This window comes from Chiloscyllium plagiosum, unplaced genomic scaffold, assembly GCF_037043375.1.
Source record: "Chiloscyllium plagiosum isolate Xiang-an unplaced genomic scaffold, Cpla_swu_hap1 HiC_scaffold_49, whole genome shotgun sequence".
Classification (NCBI taxonomy): domain Eukaryota; kingdom Metazoa; phylum Chordata; class Chondrichthyes; order Orectolobiformes; family Hemiscylliidae; genus Chiloscyllium; species Chiloscyllium plagiosum.
Genome location: NW_028270187.1, coordinates 1,186,610 through 1,204,458, shown reverse-complemented (window position 1 = coordinate 1,204,458; position 17,849 = coordinate 1,186,610). Strand labels below are relative to the sequence as shown.

Sequence of the window (17,849 nt, the reverse complement as noted above, 5' to 3'; positions counted from 1 at the left end):
GGATTCTAGAATTTTACCAACAACCGAGGTTAAGCTGATTGGCCTATAATTTTCCATCTTTTGCCTTGATCCTTTCTTGAACAAGGGGGTTACAACAGCCATCTTCCAATCATCCGGGACCTTTCCTGACTCCAGTGACTCTTGAAAGATCTCAACCAATGCCTCTGCTATTTCCTCAGCCACCTCTCTCAGAACTCTAGGGTGTATCCCATCAGGGCCAGGAGATTTAACAATTTGAAGACTTTTTAACTTTTCTAGCACTATCTCTTTCGTAATGGCAACCATACTCAACTCAGCCTCGTGACACCCTTTAATTTTTGGGATATTACTCATGTCTTCCACTGTGAAAACTGACGCAAAGTACTTGTTACGTTCTCCTGCTATTTCCTTATCTCCCATCACTAGGCTTCCTGCATCAGTTTGAAGTGGCCCAATGTCTACTTTTGCCTGTCATTTGTTTCTTATGTACTGAAAGAAGCTTTTACTATTATTTCTAATATTACTGGCTAGCCTACCTTCATATTTGATCCTCTCATTTCTTATTACACTCTTTGTTATCCTCTGTTTGCTTTTGTATCCTTCCCAATCTTCTGATTTCCCACTGTTCTTAGCCACTGTATAGGATCTCTCTTTTTCTTTAATACATTTCCTGACTTCCTTTGTCAGCCAAAGTTGTCTAATCCCTCCCCGGTTAATCTTTCTTTTCTTGGGAATGAACCTCTGTACAGTGTCCTCAATTATACCTACAAACTCCTGCCATTTTTGCTCTACTGTCTTCCCGGTTAGCCTCTGCTTCCAATCTATTTTAGTCAGTTCCTCTCTCATGCCCTCATAATTACCTTTATTCAACTGTAACACCATTACATACGATTTTGCCTTCTCCCTTTCAAACTCCAGACTGAACTCTACCATATTATGGTCGCTACTTCCTAAGGGTTCCCTTACTTTAAGATCTTTTATAGAGTCTGGTTCATTGCAAAGCACTAGGTCCAGAATAGCCTGCTCTCTTGAGGGCTCCATGACAAGCTGTTCCAAAAAGCCATCCTGTAAGCATTCCATGAATTCCCTTTCTTTAGATCCACTAGCAACATTATTTACCCAGTCCACCTGCATATTGAAGTCTCCCATGATCAATGTAACCTTGCCTTTCTGACATGCCTTCTCTATTTCCCGGTACATGTTGCGTCCCTGGTCCTGACCACTGTTAGGAGGTCTATACACAACTTCAATTATGTTTTTTTTGCCTTTGTGGTTCCTCAATTCCACCCACACAGACTCCACATCATCCGACGCTATGTCATTCAATACCATAGATTTAATTTTGTTCTTAACTAACAAGGCAACCCCACCCCCTCTGCCCACCTCTCTGTCTTTTTGATAAGTTGAAAAACCATGGAGGTTTAACTGCCAGTCCTGACCCCCCTGTAACCAAGTCTCTGTGATGCCTACTACATCATAATCATTCACTATTATCTGTGCCATTAGTTCATCAGCTTTGTTATGAATGCTATGAGCATTCAGGTAAAGTGCCTTAATGCTAACTTCCTTATCATTAGAGATGTTGGAAGTCATATGTCCTAAGTTATCCTTGCTTTTTACTGCATTCTCAGTCTGCCTCAATTTTAAATCCGCCTGGAAACATGCTATCCTGCTGCTTATCTTGCCATTTACCTCCATACTCCCTGTCGCTTTCACTTTCCCTTCCCCCCAACTCAGAAGTTTAAAGTCCTACTGACCACCCTATTTATCCTCTTCGCTAGAACATTGGTACCTGATCGGTTCAGGTGGAGACCGTCCCAACAGTACAGATCCACCCTGTTCCAAACCTGATGCCAATGCCCCATGAAGTGGAATCCCTCTTTCCCACACCAATCCCTTAGCCACGTGTTTACTTGCCTAATTTTCTTGTCCCTATGCCAACTGGCACGTGGCTCGGGCAGTAATCCAGAGATTATGACCCTTGAGGACCTGTGCTTCAATTTCCTGCCTAGTGCTTCGTAATGGCCAAACAGGTCCTCCACCCTAGTCTTGCCTATGTTGTTGGTACCAACGTGGACCACAACAACTGGATCCTTCCCCTCCCGCTCCAATATCCTTTCAAGCCGGTCGGAGATGTCTCGCACCCTGGCACCGGGCAGGCAACACACCATGCGAGACTCCCGATCCGGCTGCAAAGGATACTATCTGTCCCCCTAATTATAGAATCCCCTATAACCACTACTTGTCTATTAGCTCCCCCCTCTTGAATGGCCTTCTGGACCATGGTGCCTTGGTCAGTTGGCTCATCCTGTCCAGAGCCCTTTTCCTCATCCGAACAGGGAACAAGAATCTCATACCTGTTGGACAAGGTCAAGGGCTGAGGCTCCTCCACTCCTGAACTCCGGTTCCCCCTACCTGCCTCACTTACAGTTACACTCTTTTGTGCCTGATCACTAGCTGAATGTGAATTACTTAATCTCCCAGGTGTGACTGCCTCCTGAAACAAAGCATCCAGGTAACTCTCCCCCTCCCGGATGTGCCGCAGTGTTTGAAGCTCAGATTCCAGATCATCAACTCTGATCCGGAGTTCTTCCATCAACCAACACTTGCTGCAGATGTGGTCACTGCCGTTCACAATGGGATCAGCCAGCTCCCACATCATACAACAACAGCACATCCTGTCACAGGATGTTGTGAAACTTGAAAGGGTTCAGAAAAGACTTGCAAGGATGTTGCCATGGTTGGAGAGTGGAGCTACAGGGAAAGGCTGGGATTGTTTTCCCTGGAGTGTTGGAGGACCGTATCGAGCTTTTATACAACTATGAGGGCATGGATATAATAAACAGACAATGTCTTTTTCCCTGGGGTGGGGGAGTCCAGAACCAGAGTACAAAGATTTATGGTGAGAGGGGTAAAGTTTAAAAGGGACCTAAGCGGTAACTTTTTTACGCAGAGGGTGGTTGCATGTAAGGAATGAGCTGCCAGAGGATGTGATGGAGGCTAGTACATTTACAACAGTTAAAAGGTATCAGGATGGCTGTATGAAGAGGAAGGGTTTATAGGGTAATGGGGAAAGTGCTGGCAAATGGGACTGCATGAGGTGATGATAACTGCTCGGCACGGCCGAGTTGGACCGAAGGGTCTGTTTCCGTGCTGTCCATCTCTCTGACTCTTTTAGCTGCATTTGTGAATATCTCCCATTTATTCTAACTCTCTGCATGACACTTTCGACAAAGCGTTAATACTCATGGGAAGAAGTTCGGCAGGAATTTAATACGCAGACATGATGTTATCGAATGGTAGCCCACATTAGATGGGTCGAATGGCCGTCAGCTTGTCCGCTCCCTGATCGGATTGCAATGAAGCCGCGGGGGGGGAGGAGTTATGAACATGACGGGGAAGGAGCTCCATTGGAGCCTCATAAAGGGACAATGTCCCACCTTGAAACGTTCTCTGCCCTTTCCCCCACAGCCACAGGAACTGGGAGAAAAGGGAATTGGGGAAATGACCAATTGATGTTTGTTTCTGGGATCCAGGGGGCGGGGGAGAGCGGCGCATGCGCGGTGCTGTCACTGCTCCCAAAGCCGATTGTTCCTGCGGAGAGGAGCGCATGCGTGAGGCCCTGCCCCCGCGCGGCCATTGAGGAGCATTTACTCAGTGAGTGGAAGCGGTTTGTTTGAAACAGACCGCAATGGAGAGCTCCGAGCCCAGGGAAGGGAGGGAACAGCAGGGGCTCCTTCCAGCAGCACATCGGGATGGGAGCCTGGGACACACAGGGGGCTCCCACCCCCGGATTGATTCGGGGGGAGGGAGGGGAGAACCGGGAGCTGGTTGGGAGATGCCGAGCGGAGCAGGAACTGGGCCCGGAACTTGGAGTGAGCGGGCTGGGGGGGAAGGGGGAGGCCTTTCTCGGGCTGTGTGTGTGTGGGGGGGGGGGGGGCTGCTGGGGGAGACAGAGCGGGAAGGAGCTGCTGTGGGACATTCCTGTGGTTTGCAATCCTCTGAACACTGATGGCAATTCATTGTTTGGCTTCTGTTTCAGGCTGTCTGTTGATATTGGGCAGTGAATAATGGATGCACAGACTATAATTGTGTGACAATCCCAGAAAGGACACGTACTAGACTCAACAGATTCAAAGTTTCGAGTGAAACATTAGAAATAGCGCCTCTACTTCCCTTCAAGTAATGTATTGGCAACTTGATATTGATGTATGTCACCATTGCAGCTGCATCAGGAATTCCCAGTCATGGAGGTGTACTGATGTTAGTTTCTGGATCTCACCCAATCGTTAACAAATGGAAATAAAAGAAAAGGAGATGAGGAGCAGCTCAAGGTGAAAGTGGAATCAAAATCTGGTTCTGTTCGATTGCTGAGTTTCAAAACTCCCTAATGATTATTAACTGAATGCCACACTGATCAGTTTGATCTTGCCTGACATGTCTTAATGTCGGTTTACAGCTGAAACATCTTCTGTCTCTCTCCAAGCAAATATTCCAAGGACCAAGGCAACCTAATATTTCCTCAGTACAAAGCTAAGTGTGATCAGCTGCTTCCAACAAACACCAGGTATGTTACTGCTGTCAGAGTGGAGAATTTCCTTTCCACACTCTCAGATCAGATTGAAACAGACTTAGATTGAGTTCAGTTTCCAGAGACTTATCCAAACAAATAGTCAGACACAACCGTGGAAAGACAAGTTTCTTTTTTTTCTCCATTCCCTAAAGATGTCTTCCCACTTCCAATTAATATCATTCATAATGCATTAACATTCACACCATGTTTGAAGTGTTAGACTCCTTGTCTAAAGTACATAATTGGGGAGTAAATGAAGATTGTATTTAATAAGGGCATTTTAAATTTCACAAACCAGAAAGATAATGACATCACACTGTTACAGCATTTCAACAGCCAAATATGACAATTAGTGAATCATTACTGAGCACACACACATACACAAAGGAACTGACTGATTCAGATTGAGTCCCAGAGACACTCAACATATCAAAACACAGGGTACAAAGACTAATAACAATGTACATCCATGTACATTGGAGGAAACAGACGTGAATGCAGACAAAATGTTTTACAAAAACAAGCACCTAATCCCATTCAGCCAGCATTCCATTTCAATAAGTGTGTCATGGCAGCAGAGGAGCTGCCAACCCCTCCTTTATCTCAACAGAATTCTAACCTTGTTCAGCTTGCAGGCAGAGAAACCATGTTTTCCCTCTACCCAGCAATAAGTTCATTTTTTAAAAAAACTTTGTGTAACTTTGTTCCCAAATTCACTTCAACCTTGTACAAAGAGTCCCACTTGTCCCACCCAATGAAATATTACAAAAAAGGAAGAAAATAGAATGTCATTTCCTCAAATTAACCATACAATCAAATACTCACCCTTTATTCTGATGAAGAAAGATCAATTAGTCAAACCTTGTAATTTGTAAATTCTCTTTATACAGAACATTGAATATTACAGCCCATTACAGGCCCTTCACCCTTGATATTGCACTGACCTGTGAAACCAACCTGACGCCCATCTAACCTACACTATTCCATTATCATCAATATATTTATCCAATGACCATTTAAATGTCTTCACAGTTGGTGAGTCTACTACTGTTGCAGGGAGGTCATTCCATGCTCTTACTACTCTCTGAGTAAAGAACCTACCTCTGACATCTGTCCTATATCTATCACCCCACAATTTAAAGCTAATTTAATTCACATTCACGCATATCCCCTTGTGCTAGCCATCACCATCTGAGGAAAATGGTTCTCACTGTCCACCCTAACAAATCCTCTGATCATCTTGTCTGTCTCTCTTAAGTCACCTCTTAACGTTCTTCTCTCTAATGAAAACAGCTTCATGTCCCTCAGCCTTTTCTCATAAGACTTTGCCTTCATATGAAGGCAATGTCCTGGTAAATCTCCCCGGTGCACTTTGCAATGTTTCCACATCCTTTGTATAATGCAGTGACCACAAATGTAGGCGATACTCCAAGAGTGGCCACACCAGAGTTTTGTCCAGCTGCTAAATTTACCTGAATGGTTTAAATCTTCCCCACTGTATAACAGAAAGTACAAGTCCTTTTGCTATTGACATTCCCACCAAAAGAGCATCATAAGAGTATTGCTAATGACTTGCACCATCACACTACTGAACAGAATTTCCTTTCCACAGTCTCAGACCTGATTGAATCAGACTTAGATTGAGCTTAGTTTCCAGAGACTTATCCAAACAAACAGTCAGACACAACCGTGGAAAGACAAGTTTCTTTTTTCTCTCCATTCCCCATAGATTCAGAATAGGACAATGAAATGAACTAACCAGTTCTTTTTCCTGTAAAAGGAAAGCTTTGGTCAGTCAGCTGCAATACAGTTTATTTGTTTGTTGCCCTTTCCCTCACACATTAACAACAGAATGTAACACCTATCCATTTCTCAGCATTATTCACAAAAGTATGTAACTATTCTCTGAGAAAAGCTGATGGCATCCTGAAGAACAGCCCCTGATATCATTCCTCCCAGTTAGACTGTGCACTGAAAGAGTGAGAAAACGCTTCACTTTTCCATGACACAATCCATTACACAAAACAAATGAACTGAGCAGAACTGACAGGCATAGATTGGTAACTAAATTCACAGATTCACAAAGCAGAAGCTGGCATGTGCAGATTGATGACTATACTTATAAATTCACAGGGCAGAAGCGTACAAACGAAGATCGATAACTGTAGTTTCATGCTCACATTGCAGAAACATGTATATGTAGATTGCTAACTACAGTTTCTAACACACAGTACAAACTGAAAAGGAGAAAGTGGTAACTATGTTTACATACTTACATAACAGAAATGGCAGGGATAAATTACTAAGCACATTCACATACTTACAACACAGAAGCTAATAGAGAAAGATTGATAAATGCATTCACACATTCACATAGTGGATACTGACAGTTACAGATTAATAATTGTAACTGCACATTCACATACACAGAGCTAAGACTGACAGAAACAGTTTGGTAAACAGACTGAGAGGGGATATGATTGAGACATATAAGATTATTAAATGATTGGACATTCTGGAGGCAGGAAACATGTTTTCTGCTGATGGGTGAGTGCCGAACCAGAGGACACAGCTTAAAATATGGGGTAGACCATTTAGGACAGAGATGAGGAGAAACTTCTTCACCCAGAGAGTGATGGCTGTGTGGAATGCTCTGCCCCAGTGTCTGGATTCATTTAAGAAAGAGTTGGTTAGAGCTCTCAAGGATTGTGGAATCAAGGGTTATGGAGATAAGGCAGGAAGAGAATACTGATTAAGGATGATCAGCCATGATCATATTGAATGGTGGTGCAGTCTCGAAGGGCAGAATGGCCTACTCCTGCACCTATTGTCTATTGTAAATATACTCAATGTTCACATGGTAGTTACTGACAGAGAAAGTTTGATAACAAATCTATCATGTTGACACAGCAGAACCTGACAGGAACAGATTTATAACCATAATACTCCTAGTGTCACATTGCATCAATAACTCATCTCACATTTTCACCGAGCATCGATAACTATACTCAGATTGACAAGCAAAAACTGACAGGTATAGAATGACAACTATCCTCTCACATTTGCTGTTAGAAACTGAAGATAACTATGCTCATATTCAGATGGCAGAAACAGTTACAGCTTGATAACTACAGTCACCCATTCACATTGCAGTAACTGACAGGGACAGATTGATGATGACACCCACACATTGATATGACAGAAACCGACACAGGTACAGATCGATAACTAAAATCACATATGGATGTAGCACAAACTGACAGGTAGAGACTGATAATGGCAGTGTAATTCATATTGCAGACACTGTGATTGATAACTACACCCACATATTCACATAGAAACTGACAAGTACAGGTTTGATATCCACAGTCACACATTCATATTGCAGTGCTGAAAATGTGTTGCTGGAAAAGCGCAGCAGGTCAGGCAGCATCCAGGGAACAGAGGCATGGATGCTTCAGGCATAAGCCCTTCTTCAGGAAGGCTTATGCCCGAAACGTCAATTCTCCTGTTCCCTGGAGGCTGCCTGACCTGCTGCGCTTTTCCAGCAACACATTTTCAGCTCTGATCTCCAGCATCTGCAGACCTCACTTTCTCCCCATTCATATTGCAGTAACTGACAGGGATCCTCCCTATGAAATATTACAAAAAAGGAAGAAAACTGAATGTCATTTTTTGAAATTATCGACATAAGGTTTCCACTACATCCCGAGATATACTTGATGACGTTCCAGAGATTTAGTCACCTTTATGTTTTTTTTAAACACCTCTAGGACCTTCTTTTCTGTCATGCATACTGTTTTCAAGACATCAACATTTTTTCCCACGAGTTCCCTACCCTCCACCATTACAAAATGATATCTAAGTTCATACATACAAATAGGAGAAATACACACATGCACAAACTCAAAACTGACAAGTTCAGATTAATAACTACACTCTCAGATTTACAGAGCAGAAACTGACGGGCACAGCACGATACCTGCTTTGATGTATTCACAGAGTAGAGTCTGATAGGTACATATGCATGACACAGCTCATGCATTCACCTTGCGGAAACTGACAGGTATAGATTAATGACTACACAAAGCAGAAACTAACAGGAAAAATTTGATAACTACACTCGCATGGGAGAAACCGACCGGTACAGATCCACTCTCACATATTGATATAGCAAACAGAGATTAATTGTCACAGATGCAGTCATGCATTAGTTGGGAAAACACACACATATTTGCATTGTGAAAACTGACTTGTCCATGTTGATAACTATATTTGGATGCTCACATAGCAAAGACAGATTGATAATTGCACTATATTCACAAAGCAGAATCTGACAGGAAGAAATTAATAATTTTATTTTGATTTGGAGAATAGCTGAAACTGACAGCTTTATAAATTGATATCCTCATTCACATATTCACAAGAGAGATACTGACAAGGAATGATTAATAAATACACTCATATATTCACCAAGCAGAAACTGACTGGTAAGTGACTGATAGCAATACTCATTCTCATAGCTGAAACTGCCAGATAGTGCACATATCAACCAATATCATTCACATAGCAAACAATCACACGGACGGATGTATTACTTTCTCAGATATACAGAAGAGACACTGACAGGGACAGATTGGTAATTACACTCTTCTTGTCAATAACAGAAAATCACAGGAACAAATCAATAATAATACTCCCACTTTCACGTAACATAAACTTACAGATACAGTTTGTTAGCTACACTCAATTTCACAGCAGAATCTGAGAGGTGCAGGTTGGTAACTGCCTCACATATTGACTTGGCTGAAACTGGTAGAGATGGATTCAAACATGTGCTCACAAATTCACATTGAAGAAACTGACTGGTATATGCAGAGAAAATTTTCTGGCAAGTACAATTTGATAAAGACACTCAACTTTTAATAGAGTCTCACATGTATCTGACAGGTACAGAGTGATAAAAGTATTTACACATTCTCAAAGCCAAAAACTGACAGTTACGGATTGATAACAATACCCTCTCTCACGTAGCAGAAACTGGCAGGGAAATTTGATAACCGTACACTCACTTATTCACTTTGCAGAGACTGACAGGAATATTCGCTTCTGATATTCTCATATTCACTCAGCGGAATTGATCGAGAATAGACTGACAATTACACACCCACATATTCAGCAAGATATACTGACAGGTATCGATTGGTAACTCCATTTATAGATTCACACAAAGTCTGACGGGGCAGATCAAACCTAAACTCAGGTAAACTCATAGGTACGTAAACTTTGACAGGTACAGATTCAGAGAGCAAAAATTAATAGTGAAAGATTGATAAGTTCACTTTTACATTGGAATGACTGTCAGGAATAGATTGATAAATGCACCTACATGCACAGAGCACCAACTGATAGGTACAGATTGATAACTACATACCTGTGTGCACACAGCAGAAAGTGACATGGACAGAGTGATAACTACATTCACATATTTGTATTGCAACAACTGACAGGGACACATTAATTGACCATCACTTGTTCACATGACCAACCTGACAGGCATAGACTCAAAATGACAGTCTCGTTCACACAGCAGAATCTGATGGGCAGAGATTGATAACAGCACTCTCACATTCACATTGGCTGCAACTGACAGGTACAAATTGATAAATGCATTGACGCATTAACATACCAGAAACTGATCAGTACAGACTATTACTGACACTCTTAGATTAACAGATCAGAAACTGACTGGGACAGGCTGGTAAATAAACTCACACATTTACATTGTAGAGACTGACAGGTACATATTACCAGCTGTATCTGAACACATTTAACCATTTGTAGCCCATTGACACTTGCACTATTTTGAAGATGGATAGACTGAATTCCCATCCTAAATATACACTCAGGAACTGAAACAAATCTGGAGAAAGTGAGGATTGCAGGTGCTGGAGATCAGAGTTGAGAGTGTACTGCTGGAAAAGCACAGCAGGCCAGGCAGCGTCCGAGGAGCAGGAGAATTGACATTTTGGGCATAATCCCTTCATCAGGAAGGAACGGGCTTCCGGATGAAGGGCTTCTGCCCGAAACATCGATTCTCCTGTTCCTCGGAGGCTGCCTGGCCTGCTGCGCTTTTCCAGCACTACGTTCTTGACACTGAAAGAAATCATTTGTTTTATTGAATTTCTCTTTTTGTGAAGCATGTTTATTGGGCATTACTATATTAAAATTCATGTGGTCAGCAGAAAATAAAAGGCACAGGTCACAATAAAAGTTCCCTTTTATTTATGGAGGTAATCAAAGTAAAACTGACAGTGTTACACACACTGGCAGCTATTCTGAGGCATGTATGAATAGTTTGGGTCTATTCTCATTGGAGAATTGAAGAAGGATGGGGAACCTTAAGGGGAATAGAAAACTGAAGGGGGTTGACCGATTAGATGCTGGTAGAGTGTCCTTAATCTACAGAGAGTATAGAGCAAGAAACACAAACAAGCTGCAATTATCAAGTAGTTCCATCATTTCCAGGAGAGAAACACACTCCCTGTCAGATTGCACTGCATTTTGTCACTTGACATCAGAAGTGATGCCAATTTTCAAATGGATGAGAAAAGAGAGCCATCATTAAAAGCTGCAGGATAAATCGGTATTAGGGTCTCACAATTTAGAGTGAGCTCGGAGGTTGATCCCTGCTCAAGACTTCGGTTTGTGTTCCCCATGTCATTGCAGATCCTGATGGATCCACATTTTCGGATTCTCTGCAGGTCAGCATCGTGTCCCACATGAACCAATGAGAGCGAGGTGAATATTTCCTGTAAGGCAGCCAATCAGGAAGCAGGCCTTCCCCATCCCTCATTAGCATGATTGAGGCGGTCAGTGTATAAAAGGCGAGCTCGGAGCCCCCTTTCCCCTTACACTGTGTGTGAAAGTGAGCGGCAGTATGGGGGATGAGAAGAAAGCACAGCCAGTCCCCAAAAAGGGCGCTAAGAAAATGGTCAAGAAGTCGGCAGCGAAGGGCCTCAAGAAGAGGAGGCGGTCGAGGAAGGAAACTTACTCCATCTACATCTACAAAGTGATGAAGCAGGTTCACCCCGACACCGGCATCTCCTCCAAGGCCATGAGCATCATGAACTCGTTCGTCAAAGATATTTTCGAGCGCATCGCGGGGGAAGCTTCCCGCCTGGCCCAGTACAACAAGCGCAGCACCATCAGCTCCCGGGAGATCCAGACCGCCGTGCGGCTGCTGCTGCCCGGGGAGCTGGCCAAGCACGCCGTGTCGGAGGGTACAAAGGCGGTGACCAAGTACACCAGCTCCAAGTGAAGGACACCATTGTACTGACAACAAAAACCCAACGGCTCTTTTAAGGGCCACCTTACACCTTCCGTGAAACAGCTGGACTAGTATAGTTCTGGGTATGTCCGGTTAATGTCTCCACGGTATTTGGGGTTTATGGATATTGTGTCAATGAATGAGTGCCCGCCGACCCTATGCGCGCCTTATTCTCGGATATATTCCTGTATATCCTGTAATCCCTGCCCGGGAGGGAGATCATGTTAAATGCCACAGTCATTTCTCAGCTGCTTCCGCGTTACTCGGATCAGTTCAGGAGCAAAAGCTCCCTGTGGGGTATGAACCCCGAGTTTCACTCCCGGCAAACAAAACCACCCGCCGGCAAGCAAGGAAAATGTTTCCCCCTCCGTCCCATTTTACTTGGGTTTTATTTCCAAATCTCCATGCGAGTATTGTCCGGATGCAGAATGCTCGAACTGCTGCCGGTGAGAGCCTTTCAAAATGATCTGCAATAACCCCAGAACAGCAGCAAGACTGGCATCGGAAATGTGGAGCTTTTACTGATCTCTGATCGAGTCCAATAGGGAGGGCAACTTTCACATATTCTCGAAAGGCGGTGTTCGCTGTTAACGCGCCCACGCCGGAGAACGTTATCTGATGTTTGAGCAATATAACCGGGTGCTCTTGAAATGTGAAAGAAATGATTAGTTGCACATTGCAGTGTTTGGCGCCTTTTCTGTTTCCGCTGAGCTTCAAGTTCAGAAAATCCCATTCAAGATCAGAAATGGGCAGATTGAAGTGGGCTAGGGAATGAGGTAAAGGGAGACTATGTAAAGTATACATTTTTAAAGTAGGATTAACTCGAGTATTCGTGCATTCTTCTGTGTTAAAGTCTCACCTTTTCATGACATATTGGCGGGCTTTTCAAATTGGAAAGAAAGCGGTTGATGATGAGGGGCCGGTAGCTTCCGCCTTCCTCACCCTGCCCTCTCCGGATTGGGGAATGGAGCAGCTACCTGTTTAGGAATTGAAACAACGTTTAGGGGATGTTGAAGAGGTTTGAAGAAGAATGTGTGACCTTTAGGGGAAAAGAGAACTTTCTGAAGGGAGTTGGGCAGTAGATGCTGGGAAAATGTCACTGATTAACATTTTATTTTCAAATCTCCATGCGAGTATTGCCCGGATGCAAATTGCTGTAAATGTTACTGTCTGCTGTCAGTGACAAACTTTCAAAATGTAAGGGACACCGTTTAGAATATGAGGCGAAGAAAGAAATGTGGAACTTGCTGATCTTGTTATTATTTCACAGCGAGCGGTTGGTGATGGTTTATGAGCTGAGGTGAAGACTTGATAACCATATGTCTTTGTTTTATTAGATAAGGGAGTCTCTGGGTATGGGCAGCAAGCAGGAACATGTGATACAAACCATACCTGGAGCAATTTGTGATCATTTCTTATGGTAGAATAGACAGAGGCAGATGAAAATACCACAAATGTCTGACTTTTGTGATGGTTTTCTGCTCTGAGATCTCCAACATGACAGAAACCTGAACAAAATAATAACTGTCTGTTAAAAAAGACATATGGTTATCGAGCCTTTACCTAAGCTGATCAACCAGCACTAACGGCTGGCTGTGAAATAGAACAAGATCAACAAGTTTCACATTGTTTTCTTCGACAGAAAGCTTCATATTCTAAACTCTGTCCCTTACTCTGGATACATTGTTAATGATTTGGAGATGCTGCTGTTGGGTTGGGGTGTACATAGTTAAAAAATTACACAACACCAGGTAATAGTCCAACAGGTTTAATTGGAAGCACGAGCTTTCGGAGCGCTGCTCCTTCATCAGCTGGTTGTGGAATAAACAATTGTAAGACACAGAATTTATAGCAAAAGTTTACAGTGTGATGTAACTGAAATTATACATTGAAAAATACCTTGATTGTTTGTTAAGTCTCTCATCTGTTAGAATGACCATGACAGTTTCACTTCTTTCCGATGTCAATCACAAAACTTTATTTAAAAGTTACATTCTCAGGGTAACTGGTGTCAGGCCAGATCAGATGTTGAAGGTGTTCACCCCCTGTGTTCTGTTGTTGGTGTTGGAATGTTTGGACTGATTCTAATCTAAAAAATGAGTTAACAAAGTCTTACATGAATTCATGCAGTTTTTGAGCAAAGTTCAAATTCGCCTCACAATCACAATGCACATATGGGTTTGTGTGTGTTTGGGTGGGGGGCGTGGGGAGGTGGTGGGGGGAGTTGGTGGGGTGTGTTGTGAGTGTCTGTGAGACAGAGAGCGAGTGGAAAGGTGTCCAAGTCTGTGTGAGGGTGCATGTGAGTTTGGGAGTGTGTGTCTGTGTGTGTAAAGGAGTGTGTGTGTTGGAGTGTCCCTGTGTGTATAGTGCAATGGTGGTCACCTGTAGTGTGACATCAACCCAAGGTCCCAGTTGAGGTCCTTCCTGTGGGTACTGAACTTTTACAAAAGGTTTTGGGATTTACATCGGAAAGAAGTGAAACTGTCATGGTCATTGTAACAGAAGAGAGACTTTACAAACAATCAAGGTATTTTTCAATGTATAATTCCAGTTACATCACACGAAACTTTTGCTATAAATTCTGTGTTTTGGAATTGTGTCCTCTACAACCACCTGATGAAGAAGCAGTGCTCCAAAAGCTAGTGCTTCCAATTAAACCTGTTGGACTCTAACCTGGTGTTGTGTGATTTTGAACTTTATACTGTTAATCAGTGACATTATTCTTTTCGCCTCAAGGTCATACATTCTTCTTAAAACCTCTTCAACATCTCGTAAATACTCTACAATGCATGACAGAACTAGGAGGCATCATTCTCCATACACTTTAACTGTAACTTCCTGATATCTGTGTACTCACAGATCACATACTGACATATTTAATAACAAGTCTTCATGACTTTAAAAAAACTAACCATGTCTTACATCAGAAACTTAGATATTGAGACATTTCCTTGCTCACATGATTTGACAGAAACTCAGTAAAAACAAGACTGAAAACAACAAACTGGCAGTTACAGAATGAAATTCAAAGCAATAAATTGTAAGAATATAATACGACTGTCTATTGACGAGAAACTGACATGAACAGTGGAACAACAGCAGTGACATTGCAGAAGTTGGCATTTGGGAGAGATCGGACAAGCTGGGGCTTTTTTCTTTTAGATGGTAGGAAACTGTGGGAAACCTTGTCGAGGAGTATAAGATCAGGAGAGGCACGGATAGGGTGAATGAAATCAGTCATTTTCCCAGGGTTGGGGAATCAAGGACTAGAGGGCATCATATTATGGTAAGTGGGGAGAGAATAAAAGGAAACCTGAGAGGCAACATTTTACACAGACAGTAGTACACATATAAATGAGCTGCCTGCGGAAGTGATTGTATTCGGTACATTAATAACAGTGAAAAGGCATTTGGACACATATGTGGATAGGAAATGTTGGGAAGGATATGGGCGAAGTGCAGGGAAATGGGGTTAGCGTGGATGGACGTTTTGGTCAGTGTGGACTAATTTGGTCCAAAGGGCCTGTCTCCATACCGCAGGACTCCATGTCTGTATAACGGCTGCACTCTATAATATTGATAGTGACTGCTCTTCCCTAGAAAGCAGAAAAGAAACATTATTTTATTTTTATTTCCTCAGATAAACAAAAGACCTCAGTCAACTGACTGTGTGTGTTCCTGCCAATTGTTGCAGTTTTCTCTCTCAGTCCAAAGATGTACAAGTTCAGTGCATTGGCAATTGTCCATTGTGTTCAGGCATTAATAGGTGAGGTGCGTAAGTCATGGGAAAATGCAGGGTTACAGGGATAGAGCAATGGGATCAGTCTGGGTGAGATGGTCTTCAGAGGGTCGGTGTGGATTTGTTCGTTAAAATGGCTGTTCCACAATGTGAGGATTTTATGATATTGGAAGAGTTTGGAGGGATATTGAACAAAGAAAATTTCCAGCCCAGGAACAGGCCCATCGGCCCTCCAAGCCTGAGCTGATCCAAATGTACTGTCTAAACCTGTATGTCAATTCCTAAGTGTCTGTATCCCTCTGCTCCCCACCTACTCATGCATCTGTCCAGACACATCTTAAATGAATCTACCGTGCCTGCCTCAACCAGCTCTGCTGGCAACACGTTCCAAATGACCACCACCCTCTGTGTGAAGTACTTGCCACATGTATTCCCCATAAACCATCTGCCACTTTTCCGCCAAACTCTCCAATCTATGTATATCCTCCTGTATTCTCTGACAGTCCCTTATGCTTTCTCCCACTCCACCAATCTTTGTGTCATCTGCAAACTTGCTGATCATACCAACAGTGCCCTCTTCTAGATCATTTATGTATATTACAAACAACAGTGGCCCCAATACTGACCCCTGTGGAACACCAGGTGCTGGCAGATGGGACTAGATTGGGTTGGGATATCTGGTCGGCACGGACACGTTGGACCGAAGGGTCTGTTTCCATGCTGTACATGTCTGTGACTCTATGTCAATGTATAAGGTATGCCTCTTACAATGTGCTGCAGTTATAAATACAAACACAATGTCAACTCGCAGAAGTTGATATTCACAGTTTAGGGGTTTGGAGGGTAGGAGGTCTGAGACTGTCGAATATAATATCTGGTCAAGTGCACAATTGTAGATATGACCTGAAACATATCCTTACATCAATGACTGACCCCTGTACAGTAAAACAAGAAGTTACACTACAGAAGGTTTGAGTTACTGTCCAGTAACATACTGACAGACATGTGAAAACTGAAATAGAGTGAACAAAAATGCTGGACATCCCAGGAACAGATGGGCACAAAATGCAGGAATATTTCCAAATCGTGTAAAGTTTGACCACTTCCATCAGTGTTTGATGGTGACAGAATAAACCCCGTCTTGAAGTAACAGTAATTGACTATTACACAGAGGACCAGAGCCTCAATGGACAGATGTTGAGTTAATGCCAAATAAGGCCTCGACAGTTACAAAGTGACATGTCTATAACATGCCAACAGATGTTCGTTAACAGACGTTCACATAAAACCGAGAAATGCTATAAATCCCTACATGGAACTGCAATACTCGTAAATGAAATTGCAAATTCTTGAGGCGGGGTGTTGGGTGGATGGGGAGAGGCCTTCATAGACAACCTCCCCCTTGTCTGTAGAGAGACAGCAGATTAAACCCCAGAGTCATTTCTCATTTATTTGTTCTAGTTACTAAAACGCCGAGGTGGATTGTTCACATTTAATTTCACTCCTTGCAAACAAAACATAAGCGTCCATATTTTTCAGTCCCACGGACAGATGCCTTTTAACATCTGCATTTTATTTTCATTTCCAATGCGCGGGTTGAATGGAATTTTTCAGAATTGCAATAAAAAGCATTCTTTCAGCTGTCAGTGAGAGGCTTTCAAAGTGAACCGAGATAACACCAAAACAGGTGCCGGACTGAAATGGGAATTGTGGTGCTTGGGCTGAATCTAATCTCCAGCAAGAAGGGAGGAAGACTTTCAAACATAATCTAAAAACGGTGTTTACAGTTGGTACGCTGAGCCGGAAGAACGTTGTGTGCTGTTTTATCAGCATGTCGTGGGTGCTATTGAAATGTGAAGTGAAAAGACAAGTTGCAGACTGCAGTGTTTCGCCGGTTTAAGTTTCAGCTTCAAAAACCCATTGTCAAGATCAGAAAAGGATAGATGTGGGTGGGCAAATGAGGGAGACAGAGACCGTGTAAAGTCTACATTGGTATTCTTAAAGGAAATTAACATATAGGATTAGGAATTATTCTTTGTGAAACTTCCTCAATGTTTTGTCCCTGATTTTTCAATCTAAAACATTTTCCTATCTTTAAATTGGCGGGTTTTTCAAATTGGAAAGAAAGCGGTTGATGATGTGGTACCGGCAGGTTCCGCCCCCCACCCCGAGCCCTCTCCGGTTTGGCGAATGAAGCAGAAATCTGATTGGGAATTGAAACCACATTA

General features: G+C 42.8%; 1 protein-coding gene across 2 annotated transcripts; it reads left to right on the top strand.

The window, feature by feature from the left end:
- The first annotated feature begins 3,986 nt into the window (after positions 1–3,986).
- On the top strand, positions 3,987–13,499 carry LOC148135364 (histone H2B 7-like). Of its 2 annotated transcripts, none has more exons than XM_087984900.1 (3): positions 3,987–4,313; positions 4,439–4,546; positions 11,317–13,499. In XM_087984900.1, the coding sequence occupies exon 3, from the start codon at positions 11,493–11,495 to the stop codon at positions 11,871–11,873; it is 381 nt and encodes a 126-aa protein (XP_087841026.1). In that variant the 5' UTR covers positions 3,987–4,313; positions 4,439–4,546; positions 11,317–11,492; the 3' UTR covers positions 11,874–13,499. The 2 variants fall into 2 exon arrangements, with proteins under 2 accessions (XP_087841026.1, XP_087841025.1); XM_087984899.1 differs by having other exon boundaries at positions 11,282–13,499.
- Positions 13,500–17,849: the final 4,350 nt, after the last annotated feature.